At 37.4% G+C, this 14,564-nt stretch overlaps 1 protein-coding gene across 3 annotated transcripts in view; it reads left to right on the top strand.

Annotated features, from left to right (window-relative positions):
* Positions 1-3,853: 3,853 nt before the first annotated feature.
* Positions 3,854-14,564, top strand: part of LOC121327955 (cell adhesion molecule 2-like) — a 597,798-nt gene continuing 587,087 nt past the window's right edge. For 2 of the 3 annotated variants that reach the window (XM_041272337.1, XM_041272336.1), the window contains exons 1-2: positions 3,855-3,957; positions 4,164-4,846. In XM_041272337.1, the coding sequence (XP_041128271.1) occupies positions 4,786-4,846 (61 nt within the window). In that variant the 5' untranslated portion in view covers positions 3,855-3,957; positions 4,164-4,785. Of the gene's footprint in view, positions 3,958-4,163; positions 4,847-14,564 lie in introns of all 3 variants that reach the window. The other variant, XM_041272338.1, reaches the window with a different exon arrangement.

Genomic DNA, 14,564 nt, shown 5'->3' with positions numbered 1-14,564 from the left:
GTCCCTGCACAGGTTGCTGAGGGAAGCATGAGGGCCAACCCCAGCACCACAGCTATGCTCTCATCCCGCCGTCGCCTCTCAAGGGTCCGCTGCCGTCGTCGACTCCTGAGGGTCCTCTGCCGCCCTTACCTCCCAAGGGTCCGCTGCCGCCGTCGACTCCCGAGGGACCGCCCAAGGATGCCTGCCTCGCACCGTCCAAGGATGCCACGTCTGCATCGCCTGGGGCTGCCTCTTGCTCCGCATCGCCTGTGGCAGCCTGTGCCTCTCTTATATCCCGTTGCCGAGGGTCCCGCTTCGCCTGGGGTTGCTGAAGGTCCCGCATCGCCTGGGGTTGCCCGTCTCTCCTCCGATTCTCCTAGGGTTGCTGCCGGTCCTGCTTCGCCTGCGGTCGTTGAGGAATCTGCTTCGCCTGGGGTCGCTGAGGGCTCTGCTTCGCCTGGGGTCGCTGAGGGCTCTGCTTCGCCTGGGGTCGCTGAGGGCTCTGCTTCGCCTGGGGTCGCTGAGGGCTCTGCTTCGCCTGGGGTCGCTGAGGGCTCTGCTTCGCCTGGGGTCGCTGAGGGCTCTGCTTCGCCTGGGGTCGCTGAGGGCTCTGCTTTGCATGGGGTTGCTGCTGGCTCTGCTTCGCCTGTGGCCTCTTCCTGGCTTGTGCCGCCTGTGGCCGCTGCCTGGCTTGCGTCGCTTGGGCCCGCTACTAGTCCTGCAGGACGGCAGGAATCCAACTCATGTACCTCCTGTCGCAGTGCTTGGGAAGTGTTTCTTTGCTCCTCCAAAAATATGCGATTGGTCTCATGCTGCACACGGGTCGCTTCTTGCTGACCTCGGGTTGCCTCTTGCTGAGACATCACCGCTTGTAGGAGGCTTTGTACCACCGCTTCCATGTTGCTGTGTTTGCGCTGTCTTTTATCAGTGGAGAGGAGTGCCCTCATTCTCCACCATATGTAACACACCGGGGTAAGTCTGCCACTTGCAGGGCCGTTTCCACTGTCTTCTTTGGTGTAAGATAGAATCACAAGACATGAAATAAAATAGCATGGTGTCTGTTTTTATTTGTACCAAACAAAACAAACCTAAACAATATCTATCTCCGTTAGGAGATCTGATTTCACCCCCCCGTATCTATCTTATACACTGGGTAGCTAAGCTACTTACCAGTTTTAAACCTGTTCCTCCATATTTCTTTTGTCTTTTCCTTAACTTCTCCTTTCTCCACAAAGGCTAACCGCAACCACCATAAGCCTCCCCCAGCTCGACTCTGAACAAAGGAGATCATTTCCTTTTATTGTCAACCAGTCCAGCCACTTACAAAACTAACACCTCTTAAACACCTGCAGCTGTGCTGGTTTACATTTCAATTAAACTCTATGTACTCCTGGCCCTTGTAGTTTCTTTGGTGGCTGCCATTTTTGTAGGCCCTATTAACTACAACTCCTGCATTGTCTTTTGAGAGATGTAGTCTTTCCCTGCTCAATCCGGCACTTTCCAGTGCCCCGGTCCTGTATACCATAATATGCTAGTACCCACATATTTACCATTCCTGACCAGCCCACGTCTATGGTCACAATATATATATATATATATATATATATATATATATATATATATATATATATATATATATATATATATATGACGGTAAAACGCTGTGCGTTTGTTTTGTTGTTTTTATTTTGTTCTGGCAGAGACGAAATTGGCAGCCCATCCTCCAGTTGCTAATTTAAAACCTGGTGCAGATGGTGGCCATCTCCCGAATTATATAAATGATTAAGTTGTTGCTAAATCGGGAGATGGTCACCTGCATAAAAAGCATGCAGCTCTGCCTGCTCGGAGTGCGTTTGGAAGTGGAGAATGGGAGATCAATTTACAAACAGAAAGATATAGGAACAGTGAAAGCGATTGCCCAGCCTCACCTATATTTGTATTTTTGTGTTCTTTATTTATTTTATTTAAAACCTTTTATTTTGCTCTATGAGCAAGTGTTTTTTTTGTTTAAATATTTTATTTATTGTTGTTGTTATTTAATAAAGGGCGCACACCGCGCCTTTGAACTGCAGTCACCACACCGCTATTTCCTGCCACACTAGCATAATATAATTTTGTAGTTTCTTTGATTTAAATTGTGTTAAATGAAAGAGCTAAATTATGCTCTTTTTTTTAAAAAAATATGCCTAAATCCTAAAATGATATGCAAAACTTTTGACAATAGCTGTAGATTTGATTGACACATTAAGTTTTAATTACGTGCCCAGTCCCGGTAAAGATGTGCTGCGTTGACCACATAATACCATCATATGACTGAAAAAAGTGTGGGCTAACTCATAAAATTTGCTCGGAAAGCAGTGGCGACTCGTGGCTTGAAAAACTGGTGGGGCACTGCCCCACCAAATAAACTAACAAAGCGAAACCGTGCTCAAACCCGATGTCCGATTTTAACAATTTTTATGTAAACATTAAGCTAGCTTTCTAACATTACAGGATCTTTCATCACAAACAGTTCAACGCCAGATTGTCACAATCAAGAGAGCTGCAAACAACACTTTTCAGGCAAGGGTTCTTTTATTGACAGGTGCACCTGAACTAACCTGAGCATTTGAAATAGAGGTATCGTCACACTCGTGCTGTTAATAACATTCTGAACTACGCAAGAGTCAGGTTCGGTTTCTGTTAATGTCTCTGGCGTTGCTGGTTTAGCTTTTTTGTTGTAGAAAAACTCCAAATGTAGCTGTCTTTTTACCATTTTAAAAGTGCTGCATCAAATTAACTGTTTTTAACACATATTTTCGCTGATTGAAAAAGTGAAAGTCTCACATGGGAACATATATAACGGTGATGGGTCTTGGACATTTGGTTGTGTTATTAAGGTTTGAAAGTTTGAAATAAACTGCACTTACATATTCTCTACTCAATATTTATTTTTTAATAACAAACTCTGGCAGCAGTGGCGTAGCCAGGATTTTTTTTTCGGGGGATGGAAATGGTAACTTTATTAAGGTGAGTAATCACAGTGGTGCAATTGGCAACCTGATTTCTTATTCGTGCATTTACGTTTTATTTTTCGAAAAATAAAGAACAATCTTTTTTTCTTAACAGAGATTCAATAACCAGTGTTCGGTTTAGAACACTTCCGATTAAAAACAAAAAAGGTAATACAAAGCAATGGACTTGAACTTTTAACATGTGCATCAGATTAAATTTCACATGATGATAATAAATAAAAATAACTATATATCATTTCATTCGTACTTATGGTTGTTCATTTTTGTTAACTAACATTTTGTGTTAAAAGCAAAGAAACCATTTTATTTAATCTCACAAATCCTGACTAATTTAATCACCGTTTGACTGGCGCAGGACTGCTGGTGGTAGCTGCTAGCTTGTTTTCAGACGGTTCATCAACAGTTTTCTGCCGTTTAGACAAATTAGGACGACTGAAACAAATAGCTATTTTTTAAATTATGTTTTCCTTTCCCCTACCGCTGTCAGGCCATACTTCACGTCTCCCACTCAGTTATGTCACGTTGCACGTCCGTTTCGTTTGTAATGTATAAAAGCTGTGTGCATTGTCCAGTTAGAAGAGTTCAAGTTGACAGTTAATAACCCAAACACAAACAGAAATTTGAAAAGCGCGCTTTGGCAGACAGCAGTGTCATTGGTCAGTTGTGAGTGGCTGTTCATGTGTATACTAATTGAAAGCGGTACTGATTGAAGCCTACTGAGGCCTCCACTGAGCCCCTTTTTTTTTCTTCCTGTAACAGTGGAGGGTCGCCACTGTCGGCAAGTATATGCATTGCATTGAGTTCAGGACTCAAAAAAAAAAAAAAAAAAAAAAAAACGATTTAAACTTACGAGTGCATACTTTCTGTGTTACACCAATTGTCCTTGAAACATGTCCCTCGATAAAGGAAATGTTTGACGACACTTCAGATTTCCCAAGACTGGGTAAACGTTTCTTTACAAAAAGTAAGTGTTTCATCAGATTTTGGTGGATGATGACGATTATTATTATTATTATTATTATTATTATTATTATTATATAGTGTATAACATGAACAAGGCACTCTCGCGTTTGATTCTAAGCATGTATAATGAACCTATGCTTGAAATGTGTAATTACTTTTTGAACAAACCTCTAGTACTGAAAACATTTTCTTTACCAATCTCTCCAGCCACGACAGCTACGTTGCTGTTCTTTCAGAACCACGCAAGCCCTGCCCCGGAAGCGAGGGCGAATAAGATTTACGCCATTCTTATTACCAGCACGAGCACCACAAATTTAGGAGGGTGCATGACAGCGCCAGTACAAGAAGCACGGAAAAAAATTAAAAGGCCTTCATATTTTATGGATTGGATGATCAAGCCTATAAACTTGTTTTGATTGGAAGAGAGACACATCAGTTTCCATGCAAGCCTCTCTATCTGCTGTTTAGTTTGCCTCGGCTTCTCACGCCCAGCAGTTTCTTAAGCCACACTCCAGTCAAATATAAACGCCTGCGATTGGTGAAGTGCCTTGATCTATCAAGCAAGTAGGCGGGTACGTGGCTTGCTGCGGCTTTGCACTGAGAGGCTGAAACTGTACTGTCTCAGTCAGAGCATCTCTTGAGCGCACAGTAACTGTACTAGGGTAGTGTTGGAGCCGACAGGAGACAGAAAATAATTCCAAGAGGAGAATATATATATATATATTAATAGTGGTAATTTACACACATCTGGATAAACTGCAGTTTTCCAAACGGGAAAGAATCGAGACAAAAACCCACCTCAGTGATACTAGAAGGAAGAGAGAAGAATATGATTCTCAAGCAGCATTTACTCCTTACCCTCTACAGCTTCTGTGGGATTCTTCTAAAAGGTAGAGGGAACTTTGTGGTTTACTATGCCTCTAGATAAGAGCTGAACAAGATCTGAAGTCTTTGCAAAATTTAGTTCTTTGCCAGTGGGCCCCTAACATATGCAAGAGAGAGATACTCTTACAATTCATAACTTTAGAGTAAAAAAGTACACTTTCATAAGCATAATGCCATTTTAATGGGCTCAGTGCATTTAAATGTATTTTTTATATGTGGTTTCAGTTCCCATTGCAGCACCGTACACATTGCATAGGAAGGTATATATTTTTTCTGCCTGTGCAGACAGCAGCCGGAGAATTTAGCGGAGGTGTGTGCATTGCGTACTAGCAGGTATTTAAGTAAATCGCTTTTAATTGAAATTATAAACAAGTTTGAAGTACATTTCTCAACGATCACACCCAAAATGGATGGACGTCCATGCTATATAATTCCACATAATGTAAATCTCTGTGAAATCCTCATTGAGCTCAAAGATTATTATTATTATTATTATTATCATTATTATCATTTTTATTTCATTTTTAATATTGATGTATTACTCGAAGGAGCATGTTTTCACATATCATAATGTAATTAATTTTAAACTTGGTATCATTAAGTTGATGTATTATAATGTTTCTTTATTGCATTGAACAAATGTTAAATAAGAGCTGAACCTGGAAATGCTATTTACACACATGGGTAGGTTCCGCCATTTAAGATTAATAGATTGATGCATACTGTTCAGATGTATAACTAACACAATATTAAAAGTTAATTTGACTTAATTTAAAGCGACCTATGATAATTTAGCTGTGATTGATTAAAAAGTCATTTTCACTATTTCTGGAGTCATGTTACTAAAGGTTACACTCAGATCTATTCTTTTACTTGGGAATCGCTCAGCATTACTGCTGATTTCATCGACATTCTTTGAATTATATATTATTTATGCTCCTGTTGGTGTGGTGTGGTTGTAATTGTAATTTAAATATATTGTCTTTATAATTCAAGTTTTTATGATTTAGATTGGTGATGTGATATGTTGAGTATGTTAGTTGCATTTCAGCATTTCACAGTGACTGTGCCTATGGTATTTGCAGCAGTCTGCATCTTGGTGTCGTCGTAGCATTATCTTTTCATTCAAGGATGCTTAGGAACGTTGGGAGAGTAGCTTTTAAACACATTCCTTTACATTTGCGGTACAACAACTTAATGTTTTTTTTTTTTTTTTTTTTTTTTTTTAATTATTATTATTTGAGATGTATTAATTTCAAATTAGTAACACAATAAGAACCGTAATCTATCTTACTCAATTGTCATTGGTGGTATTACAAATCAGGACATTTGAATGGTTAATTTTATAATGTGTTTCACTCACTTTCCCAAGCAGAAAGACCAAATCACGGGCAAAATAAATACATAAAAAAAAAGAAAAAGATAAAACGCTATGAACGCGTTCCCATGAACACACAGACACACCGGCGCAGCCAAGGTCAAATGCCACAAATTGATATTGTTGATATTCTCATTGGAATATAAGGGTGAAATATTTTAACCATGAAGAAGTGAGCCCACAGATAAAGAACTTGGCATGCCTGACACGCACGTGCAGTTTCGTTCCTCCACACAGGGCTGCTTTTGGGATCAAACCTGCCATTTAAATGCTAATTAAATTAAAAAGCAAAAATGGACAGCATTGGCCTAATAATGGGCTTTCAAACCTGGTACTGTAAAACAAACAAACAAACAAATCAACAACAACAACAACAAAAAGGAAGGAAGCAGAAATGTGTGTATTTGCAATTTGTGCAAAAAAGAGTTCTCTCCAGCCAGCATTTAGGAAGTCATTTAAGAGAGTCCTTGAAACTGAGTGAAACACTTGTAAGAAAAGTGTTATCTAAACAATGGTTGAATAAAATGGCTGTGGTTAGAAAACCACTCCTGAGTTAGGAAAAATATTATACTCCTATAAGGACATATACCTATTTGCTATATATATTATTATATATTATATATATATATTATATATATATTATGGCCAAGAATATATGGCCAAGAAAGAAAATCACGGACTGAAGAAGAAGTTTCCTGACTTCTTTTTTTTTAAGTTAATACAAAAAAGTTTTTAAGTTATACCACTGCAAAACAGACAGCAGATCATATCACAAACTGTCATTTAGAACAAAAACAGCAAAATCTCTACACAAAACTGGCAATTCTTTTCATGTAATATATTACAATGCGTGTTACAGTGGGCCCTATTCACGAAACGTTAGGGGCCATTTTAAGGAATGTTTTGTCAATGACTTATTCTTTACATCTTATTTTAGATTAATTAAAAAAAAAAAAAAAAACTGTAATGGGCTAATTATGCATTAATGTGATAGCTTTGATATACTGTACTCTTGGTGCCTGACTGAGTGGGCGGATGTTGGTAGCGCACAAGTCAAATACCAGCTTTATCCGCACATAGAATACTGCATGTGCTAGTGTGTGATATGAGAATTGAATTCACACCAAGGGGTTAATTCATAAATCCATAACATAAATCCAAGTATCCCACCCCGAGGGTGGGCATTCAATTCTCATTTATTACACACTACTCCTTGCAGTATTTTTCATAATCTCTGCTGAGCAATTTTTTTCCTGCCAGTTCTAAAGTTCTGCCGTGCTTGTTGTGTTACTCTACTTAGTTTATGTCAGTGAGTTATTAGACAGAGTGAACTTCATAAAGAATTGTATTTAAAATAGTAACAACTTTGATAACTCAAACACAGTTTTAAATAGGGTTTGCATTATGTGAGACAGTACAGAGTGCCAGCTCTGTTGTTTTTTTTGCTGTCATTTTTATGTTCACCAGTTTGTGCCGAGGCTATTTGTGTTTGCTAAAATTTCTGTGTACCTTTTTGTGAGAAGTGGCTTTCCTTCAGTCAGAATCTGGGTGTACTACAAAGCATCTTCTGTGGCAGGGAGATTTTTCAGGTGGCTGATTGTACATGTTTATAGAGTCTTCCTCATTGAAAATGCGGTTGGGCCCGACAATTGAATACTGAGCCAGTTACAGAGGTACTTTCGATGTTGGAAAGGCTCAGGAGGGTTTTCTTTATCAAGTACACACAGGAGAATTGTGGATATGTGTTGCTGTTTGACAGATCATGCTGGGGTCGAGAACTGTTGCTGATATTAATGAGAGTGTGTTTCCCATATTCACAAACTACACTTTTAGTTTTGTCCTGGAAAATGCCATGTTTAGGTATTTACAACACCATCTACACAATATTTTGCTTTGTTTGTACACAAACAAAACTGATTGTCCACAACACAAAATTATATGTATATAAATATATTCACAGTGCATGCCACTTAATTACATATCGGATAACTGCATACTCCAGAAATTCACTATTTATTTACATGGTACTGTAATGAACTCCACTGAAATGCATATCTATTAATTGCACAGTTCGCTTAATTGCATGAAAGATAACCAGTTGATTTCATACTTGCCTGTACAGTTAGTTCTAATAATTCCATTGGTTATGGAGGTGTACCACACTTACTTTAGTCCAACGAGTTGAAGTTTAAAAAAGCTAGAAAATAAAGAGTCAGTAGTCAAATGCAGCAGAGTTTGATGTTGATCAATGTGCAATTTCCCGAATTCAAAAGAAAAGGGAGACAGTTCTTGACATATGGCAGAACAGCAATCCGGGCAGAAAACGACAGATTTGGGAAAGCAGAAAACGCAGAGGCATGCTATTGATACCATTAGTGATGGGGTGCTGAAGTAATAAATATATACTGACCGTATATACTCTGTTAATGCTTTCTGCAGTCCTAAAGTAATAAATATATGTTCATATATACTCTGTTCATGTTTTGTGTAGTCCTGAAGTATATTTACTGTTTGCTTGTTATAAACATAGTTATGAACCAACATCAGTATAACTTTGGGTAATTGCATACTCCGTATTATTGAATGGTGTTTGTCCAGTCCTGACTCCATATCTATCTATCTGTCTATATATCTGTTTATCTATCTATCTATGGCTGTTCCAATGAACAGGTTAATCGGAGCGACTAATCTACTAAAGAGTTGATCGCACATTTTTTTTTCAATTTAATCTTGCAGAATTTAATTTTTTTATATAAAATAAAATCACCAATAGAAGATTTGTATTTTTTCCACAACAGTCCAATCATAAGTGAGCGGAAGCGGGACATAAACCTCCAATAAATAAAAAAGCATTAGATTTGCTACATTTAGACTTATCCTCAATGGAATTTGAGAAGAATAAGCTCCAGTCATTTACTTAACACAATTCATCAGAACTGCCCTTTTGTTAGTGTGGGCTTTTGAATTAATGGTTTATTGAAGTCTGAATCCTTCATTCTTAGCTTGTTGATGGCATACACTAAAAAATAAATAAAAACCGTACATTAGTTCTATTAGATATAACAGTTTTAAATCACTTACACTTACTAAAATTACTTCCACTTACATCTTAATGCTCGCATTACAGGAATTTTCACCAAGCTTGGTCCTTTCTGTTGACACTTTCCCATGGTTTTGAGACAGCCGGGGGTGGGGTGGGGGGGCACTTAATATCAGAGGTATCTGTATTTTTTTAAAGTTACAAAAGAAATGAAGAAATCCAGAGGTCATACCTGATCTAAATAACATGAAGGCAGTATATGTTTCTTTCCCAGAGTGTGCAGTAATTGAATCTGCATAGTTTAATGTTTGGATGTTCATTGACACGATGTCCTTTTCAGCAATAACGTGTCAAAACAACAAGCACGTTACCAGAAGAGCTTTCCTCCACTTTAATTTGGCTGTTGCTTCCAAAACTACTGTTTAGGTTGACACATCCATACTAAAACAAACAAAAAATAAGATGTATATATAATATGTATATCAATCTTGTTAACAGCAAATCTGACATTGAGATTGGTGGCTTAATAATGTACTATTGCATCATCATCCTCATCATAATAATAATATAATAATAATAATAATAATACAATCGTTTATTTATAAGTGACATATCAGTTAAATGTGAATCCCAAATTTGGTTATAGTAAATGAAAAATGTGCCTTTGAGATTTTATGGTTTTATTATGGTACCATCTATCTTACACCAAATACAGCATGTAACAACATTTTAACAGAGTGCATATATGCAAATTTACTACATTTTAATACATTTAATATATATTATATACATTTAATATATTTACATTTTGAATATTTTATAAATGTACTCAAGCTTTGCAAACTGGTCTGATTCGTGCCTGTGCGTGAGCCTTGTTGAATCTGCTCGAGACTTCATAGCTCACAGAAACTTTGAATTAATGCTCAAACTTCGCTGTAATGTGGCCCCCTTCTAGCAATAAAAATGACTACTTGTCCCCACAGGCCTGTGTTATTGCAGGTTAGTACTGATGCACGGCAACATGCACGGCAGGGCAATATCAACAAAACTAGTATGTAACCATTGGTTAGTTTTAATTCACAATACAATCACAAGATTTTTTAAAGCCAACAGTAACAGGATAGCTTCTTGGTCCAGCTTTTGATTTAATCAGAGATAGAAAGGACAGATGTATCTCGAGATCAAAAATAAAAGCCAGCTAAGCTAGCAAAGCAAACCATTTAGCATCTACAAGCTTTGTGTTTTTTACTGATCGAGTCCTTGTCGGCACTTTTGCTGCAGTGTCACGCGATTCCCCATCGTTACTCCCGTTTCCAACACCTATCTAAAGAAAACTGGCCATTTTTAGATATTTATGCAAAACAACTTTTTTTTTTTTTTTTTTTTTATAAATGTAGTTGGCTCCCAATTTTTTACCCTGGTTTTCTCCCCAATTTACTGTTCCCAATTATTATTATCTGTATCTTTGGCTCCCCACCGACATGGGGAACAGAGGCTGGAGCAGGCGTCTTCTGAAACGTGCTCCTGCCAACCCGTCATTTTTTGCACTGCAGATCCACAGCGAGGCCACCTATAGTGCCGGATGGCAACACAGATCTGGCGGCTCCACTGCAGAACCACAGGCGCCCTATCGGCCACAGGGGTCGCTGATGCGTGGTGAGCTGTGGAATCCCCTGCCCACCTAAGTATACAAATCAGTGTGTATATATATATATATATATTATATATATATATATATATATATATATATATATATATATATATATATATATATATACACACACACACACACACACACACACACACACACACACACACACACACACACACACACTGTGTGTGTATATATATATATATATATATACTGTGTGTGTGTGTGTGTGTGTGTGTGTGTGTGTGTGTGTGTGTGTGTGTGTGTGTGTGTGTGTGTGTGTATATATATATATATATATATATATATATAATATATATATATATATTTTTCATTTAGATTAGTTACTTACACCTTCTAAGGGGGAGATTAATATTTTATCAATTAAAACTGTAGATTTAGTAAGGAGATAAATAGATGCAATTAATTTGTTTTTCATAAGGTATTTGTACATATTTCTTGTAGTCACATGCTTTGGCCTCCACTGAGATGAAACATAAGCATTTTGACTTGGAAATATAATGTTTATTTTGAAATAAGTTCCTTATGTTGAATTTTCTTATTGATATATAGAATAACTGAGTATGTGTTTGAACTGATGCTTGAGATCTAATGAGCTCTCTAATTTCAGAAAATAGTAACAAATAATAATAATAATTCTGTTCAAGAACAAATCCCTTCAAAACTGTTTTCACATTTATGAATCAAAAAGTAATACTACTTAGGATCTGATAATCTAAATATTATTCTAAATATTATCCTATTATAATAAATAATTATTATTATATATTCTTCCTATATAATAATAGTCCTGGAATTATTATTATTAATAATATTAATTAATAATAATAATAATAATAATAATAATAATAATAATAATAATAATAAATCATTATGAATAAAATTCTCATAAAATCATTATGTTAACCAGAAAAAAAAAAATCTGGCAAAGAAGTTTCTCTGCTAGAAGTTTGCCAATCTGTTTGTCAGAAGTTTGTTAAAGTTTAGCCACTAGCGGCAAACAGCTGCAAACTTTTGGCAAACATTTCTGAGGAATTATTTAGTTGGCTGCAAGCTTGACACAAATTTACAGCAGATTTGCGGCAAACTTTAAATTTTTGTAAGAGTCTTCTTAAAAGGTAAAAAGGTCAGAGATCAGTATGAAGAGACCAGCAATACTTTTACAAATTGAAAACATGTGATTAAATTCGGTTATGGATTAACCCATTTGAAGGTTGATAAGTAAGTCTGGGATATTTGTGACACAAATTTTTACCAGAAATCACGGAGCAGTCGGAGTGAATTTGTTCAAAGTCACGGAGGACGTGGAAATTAGTGTGTGAAGTCACAGGGTGGTACAGGTTTCAGTTATTGAAACTATTTGTTTGGTTAATGCAGCTTGCTTTACGACTGCAATCTCCTGGTACTCCACTTTCATACAACACATTGTCAACGGCTACATTGCAAAGTAAGGCATTCAAGCTAGTTCAACATCACTGTGTAAAAAACGTTTGAATTTCAAAGTAGAGTTGGTAAAGTCAAATGCTGTATTAAAATCACAGATACAAGCAAAAATTAGTTACCAACAAAAATCACAGTCACCAGCAAAAACCCTGACCTCCGTGACATAATCCCAGCCTAATCAAGACCCACTTGCTCTCTTTTGCTTTTAACGCTCTCTAAGCCTGGTATCTGTTATTAGCTGTTGTCTAAATTGCTATTTCAGGCTTTTAGTCCATCTTATCTGTATGATTCTGCTTGACACACGCATCCACAATGTTCTGAACTCACATCCTAGCCTTTTGTTAATGTATTATGCATTGTGATGGTGGTCCACTGTGAAAGACGCTATATAAAATAAATATTGATTGATTGATTGATTGATAAGTGTCAGTACCCAACAGCAAACGCTCTCTCTCTCTCTCTCTCTCTCTCTCTCTCTCTCTCTCTCTCTCTATATCTATATATATATATATATATATATATATATATATATATATATATTTTGATTGGTAGAACCCCTACAGTGTGTGCTGTCTTTTAACTGTAGTCTCTAATACAATATTTTACAGTATTACAACACAGCCTGCATAATTAATAACAAAGTAGGTGCAGTGCTTGAGCAGGTTGTAAAGCAGGTGAAAAATGCAGCATAAATCTTGAAGTGTGTGGTGGATTACAGACAATGGTAATACCATCTGTCAAATGTACAATAGGGTGGAATTTCACACTTGGTGAGAAACATGAATAATCAATTAATCTGAAACATGAAGCTGGCTACAATTCTGTTGTTTTGTAAAGGGTGTATGGAACATGGGATGGACACCATATGTGCATTGTTAAATCTCTATTATACCTATATATGCTTCCTACCAGTTCCATTATTAGAAGCTGCAAAACATTTTTCATGTATTTTTTAAACTGCATTATGGATTGTTGACTGTGCTCAAATACAGCTGTGGGCAGCCATCCATGCCTTGTGTTTTTATATGCAGAAAGCCGAGGAGCTGTCTTGTGAGGTATAGCAGCATTGACCATTATCTATCAAAACACTGTCTAGTTTACTTACCACTGCACCTGTAATGCAATGCTTTGAAATCTGCATATCCAATACCTATTTCCAGGTTTTGTCAGCAAAAAGTAACATATCTAAAGAAATTCAAATATTGTAGGTAAAGCACTTATATCAATTATACTTTAAAAACTGAGTGACCATCTATTTTGTTTATAAAGTAATTATTTGACATTTGGGTTAGATGTAAGTATAGTCACAGTGCAAATACTTGCGGATGAAAAATTCAGATTGCATTGTGGCCAGGCAATTATTTTGCACTGCGTCCTATGTAAGCTTAAGAGCAATACAAGTTACTCAACACGCACAAATAATGATCTGCAATTATAATAATGATTGTCTCAATGAGCGCATCAGTCTACAGATGGTGACAGAGTTGTGGAGCACAAAAATACAAACCAAAAAAAAAAAAAAGTCAGAATAAGGGAAACAAAGTCCTCTTGGCACAAGGAAAAGAAAAGTTTTCTGAGAAGGAGCCGAGAGTCCTTACGGCTGAGGTCAGTCAGCATGAAATGGAGTTGTTTGGAAAAGCCTCAGCCAATATTAGTTATGCTAATATCCTGGGATAACACAGCATGACATACAGAAATTTGCCTAGCACCCTGGAAAAGGGGGATTGGGCTATTCTCCAGTGATTTCAGCTGTGGTCTGAAAGGAACTAGAGGCTAAGTAGCGCAGAGTACACACCACTTTCACATGTGCAGGGATAAAGGTCCCTACATTGACACTGTGGTCTAGCTTATCCCTGAATTCAGCTATGAAGTCAACGATGGCCTGCGGAGTGAGACAGTAACGCTTTAGCACCGCATCCTCCGGCATCCCAAACAAAGTGACCCTGGGATTGAATATGCAGGGTCTTCCTCGTCTTGTCCTTCTCAACAAGAGCCAAGTGTCGCCACATCAGTTAGTGTACCACAGCAGTCATCCTGAAGACAGTAACAGGCCTCTGCAGGTGTGTGCTTTTATACAGCTCTTAATTACTCGCTTCTACAATGCAGAGGTCGTGCTAGCTTTTCTGTTCATGCATTCCAGAAATGCACATGCCCAGAATTTTGCGTCCCATCCACCAGATACTGAACTAT

The sequence above is a fragment of the Polyodon spathula genome, chromosome 15, assembly GCF_017654505.1.
Source record: "Polyodon spathula isolate WHYD16114869_AA chromosome 15, ASM1765450v1, whole genome shotgun sequence".
Taxonomy (NCBI): Eukaryota; Metazoa; Chordata; class Actinopteri; order Acipenseriformes; family Polyodontidae; genus Polyodon; species Polyodon spathula.
Note: the sequence above shows the minus strand (reverse complement) of the source record. Positions and strands in the feature narration are given on the sequence as shown.